Source organism: Gorilla gorilla, chromosome 18 (assembly GCF_029281585.2).
Source record: "Gorilla gorilla gorilla isolate KB3781 chromosome 18, NHGRI_mGorGor1-v2.1_pri, whole genome shotgun sequence".
NCBI classification, from domain to species: domain Eukaryota; kingdom Metazoa; phylum Chordata; class Mammalia; order Primates; family Hominidae; genus Gorilla; species Gorilla gorilla.
In genome coordinates this window covers 77,393,362-77,410,237 of record NC_073242.2, presented here as the reverse complement: position 1 = coordinate 77,410,237, position 16,876 = coordinate 77,393,362, and the positions used below count along the sequence as shown (strand labels likewise).

Genomic DNA, 16,876 nt, shown 5'->3' with positions numbered 1-16,876 from the left:
CACAGGAGAGGCTGAGTCTTAAAATATGAGTGGGAGTTTGCCAGCAGATGTCAAGGAATGGAGATATGAAGAATTTTGTAGGCCTTCTTTCCAAGGACAAGCACGGCGCCACGTGAGACACAGAAGCTGAGCTGTCAAATTGCTGTGGTGTGCAGGTTGCTCTGTAGTGGTGTTCACACCATCAACTGGTTTGTTTTGTAGCTCATAGAGCACTTGAATGCTCCTGCCAGGGCTGTCACCACAGAAGCGATCCATCTGGCAACTTCTTTAAAGTCTTAGTACTGAGATCCCAAGTCTTGAATTCATGAATATTTGATTTTTCTAGTTGTAGATTTGTTTCAGTAGCATTCAGAAATGGGAAGAGCAGATTCTACATCCCTTGGAGAGGTGTTGGGGCCACCACTGTCATCTCTTAAGCAGCATTAAGCAGCCCCAGCCTGGCCTGATGCTTGCATTGCTGAGAACCAGCTGCTCTCCAATCCTTCCAGCAGGGCCTTTTCTTGGCACAACGGATTCCTGTTGGGGCCTTGGACCAGACTGAACATGCAGCATCAGTGCTGCCTTCAACAGGTGGCACAGCAGGTTTATATGGAGCAACATGGAGAAGTAATTTACTACCATGATTCTTTGAGGCATTTAGTTGGTGTTTACACTCTTTCTCAGTTCTAGCAGCTAATTTTGTTTGCTTGAAAGGCAAGCATGATGACAGAATCTCCTGGAATTCGCTTCTGGATGCATTCTACTCAGGAGGCTTTAAAGTGTCTTCATGTCTATCCTCTTCTTCCTTTATTATTTTCTCAGGGCAGTAACCTTTAGACAAGGGCTTTTCATACACCATGGTCAGAAGCCAACACTGAGGCTTTTATATGAGGTGGGGGACTACCTCATGAAAACATGAGTCAGGAATAATCAAATGACAGAATCCTGTCCCCAACCAGGTATACTGGTCCTTTGTCCCTTTGGAGGTGCCTAATGTCCGTTCCTTTTACTAAAACCAGCCTGATTTCCGGCAGTGACCTACTCTTTCCATGCAGGCTCCCTGAAGCAGAAAACTCAGGATTCTGTCTCCCAGTGACAGAGTGAAAGGGCACAGCCAGTGACTGAGGAGGTGCCTAGGCCCACCTACTCACATGGCCCCTCCTCGGATTCGGGGCAGTTCTGAGTCTCGCCATGATAGCACATGCAGTGTGAGCTATGCCTAGGCTTCCTGGGGATACCTGCACCCACTCCTGCTCCTCCCCACTTTTTTTGTAGTAACCTTTATTTTTATTTTATTTTTAAAACATGCACTTAATTGATATTGTTTCTGTAGGAAACTTTATGTATTTTGAAAAGGTGACCTATGATACTGTGTTCCTAAATCTGAAATCTAGGCTAAGTTCCTAGAACCCATTTGATATGGTTTGGATCTGTGTCTCCACCAAATCTCACGTTGAACTATAATCCTCAGTGCTGGAGGTGGGGCCTGGTGGGAGGTGACTGGATCACAGAGGGAAATTTCTCATGAATGGTTTAGCCCCATCCCCTTGGTACTGTCCTCGCAATAGTGAGTGAGTTCTTGTGGGAGGTGGGTGTTTAAAAGCGTGTGGCCACCTCCCCCCTCCTGCACTCTTGCTCCTGCTCTGGCCACATGACATGCCTGCTCCCCCTTCACTTTCTGCCAAGGCTGTAAGTTTCCTGAGGCCTCCCCAGAGGCTGATGCTGGAGCTATTTATTTATTTATTTATTTATTTTTGAGATGGAGTCTCGCTCTGTGTCCCAAGCTGGACTGCAGTGACACGATCTCGGCTCATTGCAACCTCTGCCTCCTGGGTTCAAGCGATTCTTCTGCCTCGGCCTCCCGAGTAGCTGAGACTACAGGTGTGCGCCACCACGCCCAGCTAATTTTGTATTTTTAGTAGAGACAGGGTTTCACCATATTGGCCAGGCTGGTCTCGAAATCCTGACCTCACGATCTGCCTGCCCTTGGCCTCCCAAAGTGCTGGGATTACAGGTGTGAGCCAATGCACCTGGCCTAATGCTGGACCTATGCTTCCTTTAGAACCTTCAGAACCGTGAGCCAATTAAACCTCTTTTCTTTATAAATTACCCAGTCTCAGGTGGTTCTTTGTTTTTTTTGAGACAGAGTTTTCACTCTGTCACCTAGGCTAGAGTGCAATGGTGTGATCACAGCTCACTGCAGCCTCAACCTTCTGGGCTCAGGTGGATCGCACCTCAGCCTTCCGGGTAATATTTTGTATTTTTTGTAGAGACTGGGTCTCACTTTGCTGCCCAGGTTGGTCTCGAACTCAAGCGATCCGCCCACCTTGGCCTCCCAAAGTGCTGGGATTTACAGGCATGAGCCACTGTGCCTGGTTTCAGGTATTTCTTTATAGGAATGCAAGAATGAACTAATCCACCATTTTTCAATCTGTTTAGGGAATACAAAAGATATTATTAATTAATAAAAGTGTGCCTTCTTACCTTACTTCCCAACTGCCAGTTTGCCAGGTCAGTAATATTTTTTGACATTAATATATTTTTGTAGATTCATCTTCAATGAAAGTAAAAAAATATTAAGTGGTGATATAAGGTTATTAAATATGTACAAAATTTGGATTAGAAAAACAATGGGGATTTTTTGGTGATTGGGGATAGGTCTCTGTTTTTAGGGAGTATGGTAGTTGCAGAAATTAGTATTTGTTTTTTCTTTTTTAGTATTACTGGGCAATGCAGTGGGTACACTGACTCACCAAATTCGAACTCTGTGATAACGTGCACATGCTTACCACCATTTATCAGAGGAAGACATCAAGCTCAAGGAGACTAAGTTTATAATTTAGTCAGTAAGAGGCTGCCTTGCAACTTTCAGGCCTTATTCTTCTACCCTTCTGAGCCCCTGCTTATGGCAGCTGGCTTTACCATCCTGACTCTCTCTTCACTGTCTCTGACATTCAGGAAGATTCTAAACTCTGCTCCTTCCTTTCTGCCCCAGCCCCTGCTATCACCCTGGGTGTCTTCAGTGAAGGCATGATGCTCTCCCAGAACCTGGCTTCTCAGTTCTTTAAAGAACTGCCTCCTGAACTCAGCCACCCTCTTCCAGGTACTTATCACCAACAGAAACCATACTACCTCTGAAACCCATGACCATCATTTCTTATCCTTCTAGCTCGCCTGTACTCAAGCCATGAACTCCAGCACATTCCCATCATACAGCAGCTCTGCCCTAACTTCACTCCTCTCTTGTGCAGCTCACACACGTTAGCCCCATCATTATAATCTTTTCCTTATAAATAACTCAATATTCTTGTCCCTTTCTACATAATATCCCGCAAAAGGTATCCCTTCTCCCAACAAAAGCCATTTCCTCACTGGTGCTTTGGGGGTCCCACCCCCTCTCACTTTCCTGGAGACTTTGTTTCTATCGTACCACTGCTCTGTCCTGCAACATCAGTCTGTGCTCTCTACTGGATTACTCTTAGCAGCAGCTACTATTTTGAAAACATTCTCCCTTTGACATCCATATTCTCTTCTAGCTGCCTCATTTCTCTGCAATTGTTTACAGCCAAACTTCTAAAGAGCTGCCTACACACTAATTCTACTTCCTCGCCTCCCATTCTCTCTTCAACATACTCCAATTTCTACCATCCCCACCACTCCTTCCTTGTGAAATCTCTTTCAAGGTCACCAACAACCTTCATGCCATCAAATCCAATACACATTTGTTCTGACCTTGATCTTCTTTGATCTCTCAAACAGTAAACACATTTTGATGTCCCCTCTTTCTTGAAATACTCTCCTCTTCTGTCTCTATGGCAGCACAACATCCTGGTTTTCCTCTTCCCTGAAGGCTTGTTCCTTCCCAGTCCCTTTCTGTTTTTCCTGACTTCTTTGTTGGCTCTTCTTCTCTCTGTATGATCCCTAAATAATGTTGTTCTTCAGGGCTTGCTTCTAAACTACCTGCTTTTTAAAAATGTATCCTTTTTTCTTAGGTGATGTGAAAGCCTCAATATCTGGGGCTCTAAATATCCTCTATTTTCTAACAATTCTAAAATCTCCATCTTGGGTATTTCCTCTGAGCAATAGATCTGAATGTCCAAATGTCTCTACTTCTATGCCTCACAGATATTTCTAACTTTTATTTTATTTTTTTGAGACAGGGTCTTATTCTGTCACCCAGGCTGGAATGCAGTGGCGTGATCTTGGCTCATTGCAACCTCCGTCTCCCAGGCTCAAGTGATCCTCCCACCTCAGCCTCCCAAGTAGTTGTGACTACAGGCGTAAGCCACCACACCCAGCTAATTTTTGTATTTTTTGTAGAGAAGGGATTTTGCCGTGTCGCCCAGGCTGGTCTTGAACTCCCAGACTCAAGCAATCCACCTGCCTCAGCCTCCCAAAGTGCTGGGATTACAGGCATGAGCCACTGCGCCCAGCCTGGATATTTCAGTTGTAATGTGTTCAAAAGAGCTCTCAGTTTTCTTTGCAACACTCTCTCCTCATCTCCCTCCCCGAGTCTTCCCCATCTCAGTAAACAGCACTACTACACACATGCCCTGTCACTCTGGCCAGAAACCTATAAGTCCGTTTTGATAACTGTTTCCTTCATTCCCCAAATGTTTCCCATCAGCATGTCTACTTCTACCTCTAAGACAGACCTCAGATATAGTTAGAGTAGTTACTATCTCAGTACCACCCTGTTTGTTTTCTCTATAGCATCAACTTCAATTTGTGATTATTTGTTTACTTGTCTATTGTTTTCCTGCATTAAAGTGGGATCCATGAAGGCAGACATCATACCTTGCTTGTTTACTACTGTGTTGCCAGAAGCACATGTTAGGTCCTTAATAGGTATTTATTAAATGAATCAAACTCTTTCTAGAAGAAACCACAGACCCTAGACTGTAATTTACCCTAAGGGAGAATACAGGCATTTAGCCAAAAAAAGGTATCAGCTGGGTTTGGTGGCTCATGCCTATAATTCCAGCACTTTGGGAGGCTGAGGCAGGTGGATGGCTTGAGCTCAGGAGTTTGAGACCAGTCTGGGACAACATGGTGAAACCCCATCTCTACAAAAAAATACAGAGAAAATTAGCTGGGTATGGTAGCACACGCCTGTGGTCCCAGCTACTCAGGAGGCTGAAGTGGGAGCCCAGGAGGTGGAGGTTGCAGTGAGCTATGATCATGCCACTGCACTCCAGCCTAGGTGACAGAGTGAGACCTCATCTCAAAAAGTAAAAACAAACAAAGGAAAGGTATCTTATAACATCTTGGGAACACCTCAACATGTATTCCAGTATTCCTAGTATAACCTCTCTCTTCAGATTCTTTGCCTAGGAAAGCACAAAGAAGTAGAGAAATAAGACTGGCCACTTGTGAAGTGCAAAGAACAGATGCCCTGCTCAGGTCCACCTGTGAGCTCTCTGCAACGAACAGAGGCCCTGCTCAGGTTGCCTGTGATGTTTTTCTAGAGTAATAAACAGCACTAGGTTTGGAGTTGGTCAGGTCTAGAACCAAATCTCATTTCTGGCATAAGTTGTGTCTTCTCTCAAGTTATTTAAATACTCTAAGCCTGTTTCCTCAACTGTTATTGGAAAGACAACCATGACTGAGGATTAAATGATCACTTGTGGAGGGCCTTACACAGTGCCTGATAGCCAAGAGATACAAAAATGGGAGTGGTCAACAAGTTGAGCCCAGCCTCTCCCATTCCAAAACAGAGCAACAGAGTTGGTAAGAATATGAATGAGTATCTGATGTAGAGCAGATGCCTTTTTAAAAAACTCTAATACATCACTGCCACTCTCTTCTAGCAGACAAGGGCAGGAATTATTTTGGCCTGACAGGGTACTGTAGAAAGGTAGAAAGAATAATGGACTTGGAATAAGCTGATCTGAGTCTGAATCCTAACTCCACCAACTGCCACTTACGTGAAATTGTACAATTCATTTAATCTCTTTAAACTTTTTCCCTTGTATGTAAAATGGAATTACACTCCTAGCACAGTGACAGCCCTCACAGACAAAAAAGAAATGTTCCATAAATCTTAATTTTATAGATGCAAAAGCAGAGGTAGACTGTGTGGTTAAGTAATTTGGGGCTGGTGGTCATCAGACCACTACAGGTAGAGACAGACCCCCGGCTACAGGGTGAGTTCTCACTTTCAAGTATGAAAAAAATGAACACAATGTTCCCAACACTCAAAACATGATGTCAGGCCTCTGAGCCCAAGCTAAGCCATCATATCCCCTGTGACCTGCATGTATACATCCAGATGGCCTGAAGCAAGTGAAGAATCACAAAAGAAGTGAAAATGGTTGGTTCCTGCCTTAACTGATGACATTCCACCATCGTGATTTGTTTCTGTCCCACCTTAACTGAGCGATTAACCTAGTGAAATTCCTTCTCCTGGCTCAGAAGCTCCCCAACTGAGCACCTTGTGACCCCCGCCCCTGCCAGCAAGAGAACAACCCCCTTTGACTGTAATTTTCCACTACCCACCCAAATCCTATGAAATGGCCCCACCCCTATCTCCCTTCGCTGACTCTCTTTTCGGACTCAGCTCACCTGTACCCAGGTGAAATAACAGCCTTGTTGCTCACACAAAGCCTGTTTGGTGGTCTCTCCGCACGGACGCACGTGACACACCACATCTTCCACTCTAAGATGCTATCTATAAAAGACAAAATGGCTACTGGAGTCTTTCTGCAGACTCGTGTTGGTAAAAGTGTTACTATGTAAAGCTCACATGCTACAAGGAAAATAAGGTTCTCCGATGCTAACAAGGGTAACTGGTAAGCAGTGTTTATAAAATTTCTCATTTCTGTTCTCTTGGCTCTTTCTTTGCTAATGATCCAGGAATGTCAGCAATGCTTCCAAACTTAACATCAGCAGAAATGGCTGGGAGAGAGGGGTATATGCAACAGAGACATGCATTAATCTTTTGTCTTTATTTGCTGCTCTAGTTTAAATCCTCAAAGAACTGTTGGAATGTACTTTTCTGGAAAGCCTACAGAAAAAGGTCATCGGCCATGCAGGAGTCAAAACCTGTTTGCGTCTTCACTCACAAAGTCACTGGATCCTCCCAGAACGAGAAAGCAGGTTTTGTTCACTTTCTCAATCAACAATGTTTTGCTCAAGTTCTTTCAACACTTCAAAATTCAAATCCATGATATCTTAAGAATTCAAATAATCAAAACAATGCTTCTGATTCTATTGTTCAAGTCCAGATTTACTGTCAAGAGTAAACAAGTTCTATTCTTGTAACTGAGAGCTCTGTAGAGAGGCTCATTAGCTTTAATGACCAGTTTAGAGTTTAAATGGATAAACAAGACAGGCTTGGGGGCTATTTCTCATCTGCTCAGTTGTAAGAACTTGAGGAAAACCATATCTACTGGTAATGATTTCAAATGTTAGATGGAGAGATTATCTTCTACATAGTTTATCAGATTTATTTTCTGAAAATATTTTTTCCTTAAACTGATAAGGAGGTGATGATAAAGCTAAATTCAGTAGTATAATACAAACATTTTTATAGTAACCAACCTATGAAAGCTCATCTAAGCACCTATAAATTATTTCACAATGCCCTTAGCAGTTATAGTCTAACATCTATTTCCATCAGCTGCTTCAACTCAGTCTTGGCACCCAGGCCTTCTGCTGTGAGGTACAGTTAGGAGAGAAAGATGAAAATAGGGCTAGACCTGCATGTGGGTTTAACCCTAAAGGAACTATTAACAATGGAACAATAGGTTCCTGAAAGATGTCATCTGGGTCTACACTAGCACAGTCTGAAGCTAAGCTATGCTCATGTTTTCAGACCTGTATCAGGTTGATTCCCCGCCTCTTCCCCCAAGCCCTTGATAGCACAAAGAAATCCCTCCTTAAAGTACACATAAGAATATGTAATTTTTCTAAGAAGAAGTCAGAGGCATTGTCCTTAAAATGGAACTGAATGGTAGAGAATAAAATGAGACTGGGGTTCTAAAAGAGGATATGGCTGGGATCTCTGGCTCCTGGCAAGTCATATTATCACAATAAGCACTAAAACACAATACCATATAGAAATAAAGTTTCCATCTTAAGGCAAAATTCAGCCTCTGGAAACACCCAATTTTACTTCTCTGTTAAGCAACCACCTGAGTACACCAGTGAGTACCAACAAAAAAACGAGAATGGAGTGAGACTGGCCAAGCTGCAGACGCTGAGATGTGGATCTTTGTGAAGACCCTCACAGGCCAGACCATCACCCTTGAGGTCGAGCCCAGTGATGCCACTGAGAATGTCAAAGCCAAAATTCAAGACAGGTAGGGCATCCTACCTGACCAGCAGTGTCTGATATTTGAGGGCAAACAGCTGAAGGATGGCCACACACTCTTAGACTACAACATCCAGAAAGAGTCCACCCTGTGCCTGATGCTGCGCCTGCGAGGTGGCATTACGGAGCCTTCCCTCTGCCACCTTGCCCAGAAATACAACTGCAACAAGATGATGTGCCACAAGAGCTGTGCTCGCCTGCGCCCCCATGCCGTCAACTGCTGCAAGAAGTGTGGCCACGCCAACAACCTGCGTCCCAAAAAGAAGGTCGAATAAGGCTATTCCTTCCCCAAAGGGCAGCCTCCTGCCCAGGCCCTACGGCCCTGGGGCCTCAATAAAGTGTTCCTTTCATTGACTGGAGCAAAAAGAAATAAAAAGAATGAATCACCTCCATTTCATACATCGGGGGCCCAAGGATGTCTTTCAGAGCATGGAAATCAATCAAAATCGGCATTTCAGGTGGTAGAGCCAAGTCAGTAGTGTCACTGATAGATTCAGGTTTTTCATCTTCTAAGATGTGTTCTCTGCAACCTAAAAGAAAAAAAAAATGTATTTAGAAGTTCTAAGAGATTTGCAGGCTGGAAAATTCACTAGCAGTAAATATCAAACAAAAGCCCAGTGGACCTCAAAAGTTCAGTCACTTTTATGCATTTATCAAGGCAAACATTCACCTGTGTATCTGTGGAATGCAGGTGAAATAATTTGTGTTTCAAGAGCTCACCGACCGTGGTATTTGCAATTGCCTTGTTCAATTACTTTTACTTGCTTATTGTCTATCTCCCCCATTAAAGTGTAAGTTCCAGAAGGGAAACAACTTTGCCTGTCCTTTTTGACCATTATATTCTTAAGTCAAGAACAATTCCCGGCACTATTCAACTTCATGGCCTATAGCTAGGACAAAGACTGAAGGGCTAAGCGCAGTAGGTTACTTTGGATTCTCTGATCTAACAATTCTCTGTTATATCAGCATAACTCAGGGCTTGTGACAAACTTTTCAATTCCCTCTTCAGAGGAGTCTGATCAGGTATCCCCTCCCCTCCCCTCCTCTTCTCTCTCTCTCTCCCCCCAACACTTTTTTTTTTTTGAGACGGTGTCTAGTGCAGTGGTGTGAACACAGCTCACTGCTGCCTTGACCTCCTGGGCTCAAGCGATCCTCCCTCGCTTGGCCTCCCAAAGTGCTGGGATTACAGGCATGAGTTGCTGCACCCAGCCAGGTGTCCTGTTTTCTAATGGACAATGTAAACCTGGACATGATAGAACCCATATAAGCAGTGCCTCTTTTATAAGCATATAGCTTAACTCTAAGGTTATCATTTTCCAATAAATAAATATAATTGGCAGTGCCAGGGTAAGAGAATACAAAGCCTGGTTTGAAATCCCTGTAATAATGGGCCATCTCCTTTACCTGCCTATAAGCCCTGGATGGCTGATATCTTGTCCAAATATTGACTCATTTTGGTTTGGACCTAGATATACAAGGAGCAGGACCCAATCGACTTATCGGACCACATTCTGTATCAATCTTTGTAATTCCAGTTCAAGTAACGAAAAATATTACATAATCTGTGGCCAGAAACCCAAAATGGGGAGTAGACGTTTTAAAACGGCAGGAAATACTTGGCTGTATTCGATCTCATTCCTAGCTTTTTCTTTTAGTTTGCCGTAATTGTTCTAACTTCTTGTCTCATGAAGTGTTTTGTTTTAAAATCTTTCATTACCTTTTTTTAACACACTATTCCTTCTGAAAGTGATTGCTTTGTATATTAATACACACATATAATAATTATGCAGTTATCTAACATTGTCTGTCTATCTATCTATATTTTTTGAGACAGAGTCTCGCTCTGTCACCCAAGCTGCAGTGCAGTGGTGCAATCTCGGCTCACTGCAACCTCTGCCTCATGGGTTCAAGCGATTCTCCTGCCTCAGCCTCCAGAGTAGCTGGAATTACTGGTGCACAACACCATGCCCGGCTAATGTTTGTGTGTGTGTGTGTGTATGTGTGTATATATATATATATGTGTGTGTGTGTGTGTATGTATATACACACACACACACACACACACACACATAATTTTTATTTTTTTGAGATGGAGTCTCGCTGTGTCACCCAGGCGGGCGTGTAGTGCCACAATCATGGCTCACTGCAACCTCCACCTCCTGGGTTCCAGTGATTCTCCTGGCTCAACCTCCCTGTAGCTGGGACTACAGGCATGTGCCACCACGCCCAGCTAAATTTTGCATTTTTAGTAGAGATGGGGTTTCACCATGTTGGCCAGGCTGGTCTCGAACTCCTGACCTCAGGTGATCCGCCCACCTCAGCCTCCCAAACTGCTGGGATTACAGGTGTGAGCCACTGAGCCCGGCCTAATGTTTGTATTTTTAGTAGAGACGGGGTTTCACCATGTTGGCCAGGCTGGTCTTGAACTCCTGACCTCAAGTGATCTGGCTGCCTCAGCTTCCCATAGTGTTGGGATTACAGGTGTGAGCCACCACGTCCAGCAATATATCTACATATATTTATTTTAGTTTCGTTATGGTTCTTCCATTTTTTCCACTAACTCCTTTCCTTTCAAAAGTGATTACTGAGTATGTTTAATACTAGTAGACCCTTATTTTATTTTTATATTTTCTTGGACCTCACAGGGATGAACCTAACTTTAAATTCTAACAATAACTGGAGACATCCTGAGTGTCACTAAATGATACCACTGTGAACTTCTGGGTGAGGGATTCTCCCACTCTCCTCTCCTGTTGGGCTCTAGTGGGCTCCTCTTCAGGACTGAAACCATGAATGACACAGGAAGGAAAACACAACAGTTCAGATTTTCTGCCAATGGATGGCTATTTAACAGCAAATTACGTTGAACAAAGCATTAAACCTCTCACTACCTCTCTCTGCAGAATTGCTGTGAGAATTAAAAATAAAATCCTGGCCAGGCGTGGTGGCTCACGCCTGTAATCCCAGCACTTTGGGAGGCCGAGGCGGGCGGATCACGAGGTCAGGAGATCGAGACCATCCTGGCTAACACAGCGAAACCCCGTCTCTACTAAAAATACAAAAAATTAGCTGGGCGCCTGTAGTCCCAGCTACTCAGGAGGCTGAGGCAGGAGAATGGCGTGAACCCGGGAGGCAGAGCTTGCAGTGAGCGGAGATCGCACCACTGCACTCCAGCCTGGGCGACACAGTGAGACTCCGTCTCGGAAAAAAAAAAAAAAAAAAAAAAGCAAATCCTTTGTAGACGGCAAAGAGCAATGCACTATTTATCACATATGTAAGTCTTGAGTTATATATATTCTCATAATTGTACCTCTGTAACATCACTTGATATTTCAAGGTTTGGCCTGACCAAGTCCTAGGGACAGCTTCCCTGATCTTTCTGACTTCTTTTATAGCATTCATTTGCTTCACAAAATCTAGCAATTCTGAGTTAGTCAGCAGCTTGTGGAAATGGGAGATTTTCTGCTTGCTGCTCTTTTTCCGGTATATTCCAAGCAGTATCAATGATCAAAGATGGGAAAGCACTCACCTGATAAGTTTAGCTACATGCAGATCTCAGAGTGGAAAAGAAAGTAGGTGTCATTGCTTAATTAAAATTAATGCACAGAAGAAAAGCACTACCTGTCTAAGGTTACTACACTCTACAGATGGAAGGTAGTGGTACTCAAAAACTTCAGCCAGTGCAAAAAGAGCTTACAAGTTTCTCTAGTCTGTGGTGCTTTGTGACAAGCTTTTCTGAGATCTTATTACTGTTGCCAGCTTGTATTTCACTATCACAGGAGGAAGTAAAGCTTAGTGGGTGAAAGCCAACCCACAATTACATAACCAATGCTTTAAGACATCCAATCCTTTTCCAAGTGTAGTACGGGGTTCAGCATTCTGAGCACTGGGGGAGTGGGGTTGGGAGAGCTATTTCTAATGCAACTAGACCTTATAAAAGATGGCAATTTAGGGACAGCAGCTGTGTTATTAAAAAATTCAGTAACCTCAAAAATAATCTGCATTTCAAAATGTTCCATCATTAGAATATATGCCTAGAAAACTAAGGCTCCAGTCAAGAAAATGGTGTCAGCCAACTGGGAGAGGCAGGACAGCACTGGATTCTGAGTCACCCCCTGGATTGTGTGTAATGCAAAGTGAGAGTAGGGAAACACTGGATCTTCCTAGAATACCCACTTTGATTCCTCATTATAAAACAAACAACCAACAAGCAAAATGTCATCTCACAAAGATATCACTCAAGGAACGAACCCCCGGTTATATGTGCACCTTCTGGGTCCTATGTGCAAGCATTCAAGCACTCAGCCCTAGTACCATGTTCTCTGTCAGAAAGGACCAGCACCAGGAGAAGACAGTGGCATCATCCCTTGGATTAATTGCCGGCCTTGCCCAAGATTGCAACATTCAAGCAATATGGACTTTTTAAGGCAAGGGGAAAAACCAACAACAAAAAGTTCAGCCTTCCAACATATCAGGGACCCTGACCCCAAGTCCTTCCCACTGGAATTGCGCAGTTTTCTTCTTACATACCTTTCTTTTGGACTAAAATAGTGGTTCTTAACAAATGGTTAATACTCCTATAAAAGAAACTATTATTTCACTGAGAAGCAAAGAAATTCAAATTACAAAAACAAGCTGGTTACCAAAATAACTAGTAAAGTTTAAGAAATGACAAAGGTCAATGTTAAAAAAAGTAAAGAGATCTTCTCAAACACTGTTGCTTACAGAAGTATAAACTGGTTCAATCTTTCAGGAAAGCAATATGGAAATAGACTGAAAGCCTTCCAAATATTTACAGTCTCACACTCAGTGGTTCTTTTTTGCAGCAATCTATCCTTAGGGAAATACACAGAAGTACAGGCAAGGGTTTGTGCACAGTCACCCATCGCAGCACTACAAATAACAGCAAAACTTAGATCCAATATAAGTACCCAACATTAGGAACATGGTTAAGTAAACCATGGCATATCTAACTGGTAAAATACTACAGTCACTAAAAATGGTTTCCTAAGTGTTTTCAAGTAATGTGAGAAAATTCTTTCAAAACAACGTTAAACTGAGGAAAGGGGAGGATATAACATTTCACACAGGGTGATTTTTACATACACAGTAGTCACCCCTTCTCCACAGGCGATACATTTCCAGACCCACGGTGGATACCTGAAATGCAGGATGGTTCAGAACCCTATATATACCATTTTTTCCCTATAGATATGTACTTATGATCATGTTTAATTTATAAATTAAGCAAAGTAAGAGATTTACAACAATACTAATAAAATAAACCCAGAATGCCAGCATCACTGCTCTTGGCTTTGGGTCCATTATTAAGTAAAGGAAGGGTTACTTGAACACAAACACCGTGATACCAAGACAGTTGATCTGGTAAGTGAGATGGCTGCTGAGTGGCTAAAGGGGCGGGAGTCATACAGCATGGATATGCTGGACAAAGAGAGGCTTCCTGTCCAGGGTCACACAGAGCAGGATGGCTCGACATTTCATCACACTGCCCAGAATAGTGCACAATTTAAAACTTACGAGTGGATTATTTCTAGAATTTTCCAGTTAATATTTTTGGACGATGGTTGACCACAGGTAACTAAAACTGCAGAAAGTGAAGCTGCAGGTGAGGGGGAAGCTACAGTGTCTTTATCATATGAATGAAATGATATAGTCCAAAATGGTAAAAGAGTTATGCCCTGAGTTATGAGATTAACATTACATGAGATATTAAAAATAAATCACTGTCTCCAGTCCTGACTCAGAATTACCATCTATGTGGCCTAGAACAAGGTGACTTTACCTCCTTGTATCTGGTTTTCTAATCAGCAAAACCAGAATTACAGTACTCTCAGAGAGCTGCTGGGAGAATTTGGTAATGGTCAAAAGCCTTAATATGTATAGATGAGAGATACTGAATTATATGCTGGCTCCCGCTCCCCCCACCGCCCCACCTTTTTTTTTTTTTTTTTTTGAGACAGAGGCTGGAGCGTAGTGGTGTGATCTCAGCTCACTGTAACCTCTGCCATCTGTGTTCATGTGATTCTCATGCCTCAGCCTCCCAAGTAGCTGGGATTACAGGTGTGTGTATCACCACACCTGGCCAATTTTTTTTTTTTTTTTTTTTTTTTGAGACGGAGTCCCCCTGTGTCACCCAGGCTAGAAGGGCAATGGTGTGATCTCGGCTCACTGCAACCTCCACCTCCTGGGTTCAAGTGATTCTCCTGCCTCAGCCTCCTGAGAAGCTGAGATTACAGGCGCACGTCACCATGCCTGGCTAATTTTTGTATTTTTAGTAGAGATGGGGTTTCACCATGTTGGTCAGGCTAGTCTCGAACTCCTGATATCGTGATCCACCCGCCACGGCCTCTCAAAGTGCTGGGATTACAGGTGTGAGCCACCGCGCCTGGCCCAATTTTTGTATTTTTAGTAGAGACGGGGTTTCACTATGTTGGCCAGGTTGGTCTTGAACTCCTGGCCTTCGGTCCTCCTGCCTTGGCCTCTCAAAGTGTTGGGATTACAGGAGTGAGCCACTGTACCTGGCCTTTTTTTCTTTCTTAGTTTTCCTTTAGCAAATTCTCCCAGATCCTGATGGCTCCCTTTTGAGAGTAATATTTACTATACAGATTTCTATGACTCACATATTCTCACCCCAAACCCTTCAATTACAAGAAAACAAAGTGCTCTCTACAATCTCATTCTACCCAGCATCCCACAGACAGGGCTCTGACCACAATCACACAACTGTTGGGAATCACATACATTAAATATGCATAAGAAAAAAAGAAAAAGATACAAAGACTGAAGACTCTGCTCTATGCTATACTATATATCACTATTATATTTCATATAAGTGCTCCCTATTAAAATCTTCTTTACAAACTATTTTGAAGCATATTCTTAAAAGTAATAAAGTGAGGCTGGGCGTGGTGGTTCACACCTATAATCCCAGCACTTTGGGAGGCTGAGGCGGGCAGATCACCTGAGGTGAGGAGTTCGAGACCAGCCTGGCCAACATGGTGAAACCCCATCTCTAATGAAAACACAAAAATTAGCCGGACCTGGTCGCAGGTGCCTGTAATCCCAGCTACTTGAGAGGCTAACACATGAGAATCGCTTGAACCTGGGAAGTGGAGGTTGCAGTGAGCCGAGATCATGCCACTGCACTCCAACCTGGGCGACAACGTGAGATTCCATCCCAAAAAAACAAAACAAAACAAAACAAAAAAACTAAGTAATAAAGTGCTGTTAAGCAGAGGTTGAAAAGAAAGGCCACAGAAATATAAAATGAGTAGAATAAGCTAGCTCTGCTTCATCCAACTTCAACTATTTTCCCACTTAAAAGAAATGAAATCGGTCTGAAAATGGGAGGGGGCTAGCGTTTTTTAGTTGATTTAATCTATGCAGAGGTATCTCCCAGCTCTTCTTTACTAGGTATTATTGGCCTATTAATACCTTTAATAGGTATTATCTATGTCTGATCCAGAACATCGCCAAGATAGTTGGGGCATAACCACGGAGTTTCCCAGCATTAAAGCAGCAGAGATGCACACAGCACGGGGGCAGAACCAGCAATGCACTCACAGCATGGACTGTGGTGATGGCTGTGAGCCAAGTGAGAGTGAAATGCAGTGGACCCCCGAAGGGGGCTAAGCCATCCTCTAGAGCTGATGGAAGCACAGCTATTATGGAGGGAAGTCCTACAGGGACAGACTCCTCTGGGGAAGGACCAGGCTTTTCCTAAGCAAGCAGCTATCACTTGGACACAGTCAACTGTTCTTCTCTATTCATTTTCCCTCTGCCACAGGAACATGGTTTCAATGAAAACAGGCCCAATAGCCAAAGAACTGCTGTGGGAAGAGGGAGGAAAGGGAATTATTGAAAGGGGAAGTAAGGAGGAAGGATAAGGGGGTTGTAATAACTCAGGAAACTTCAGTAGCTCTCTGTTAAAAAATAAAAAAGTTCCTTGCTGTTTGAAAAAATCTTGAAGCAAAATGGTAGCTCTCGGCCAGTGATCCAACCAATGGCAAGTAGCAGGGAGGCCAGAAACATAAAAAGCGCAACACCCACAATTCCTCAGAATGCGGTAGACATGGAGACTATCTAACCACAGAGGGCCCTGGGATATCTATCATCATCTTTATTCAAGACAGAATTTTAGTGATCACTCCTTATTCTCTATACCCTGCTTAATCTGAAGCATAATAGTACTATGCTTTCAAGCCCAGTCCCAGGAGTTCAAGAGCTAAATTTTCTGGTAACTGGAACCCCTTCTTCCAGATTATCAAAGAAGTGTTCATTTTCACAAACAGCAGGTTTTTAATGCCTGTGGGTTAGGGATGGAGGAGGGAAGGATGGGACATACAAGAACCTGTTAATTGCAGCCAGCAATAAAATAGGGTCCAGAAATGGGGATAATTTTCCAAGAAAGGACTACTACTGTTTCTGTTATACTAATATCATGTCTTTGGGAAGCTGTTGAGAATGTATAGACTGCATTCTGATGCTTAGCAGAATTCAGGAAGAATCAGGAATTCACGAAGCACAGGCTAGAACCACAATAAACAGAACATTAAATGCTGG

At 43.2% G+C, this 16,876-nt stretch overlaps 1 protein-coding gene and 1 pseudogene across 2 annotated transcripts in view; one reads left to right on the top strand and one right to left on the bottom strand.

Moving 5' to 3' along the window:
- Nucleotides 1-16,876, bottom strand: part of LONP2 (lon peptidase 2, peroxisomal) — a 119,043-nt gene that overhangs the window by 19,904 nt on the left and 82,263 nt on the right. For both annotated transcript variants that reach the window (XM_004057621.5, XM_031002551.3), the window contains exon 12: nt 8,681-8,823. In XM_004057621.5, the coding sequence (XP_004057669.3) occupies nt 8,681-8,823 (143 nt within the window). The remainder of the gene's footprint in view (nt 1-8,680; nt 8,824-16,876) is intronic.
- LOC101150083 (ubiquitin-like) lies at nt 8,162-8,568 on the top strand (annotated as a pseudogene).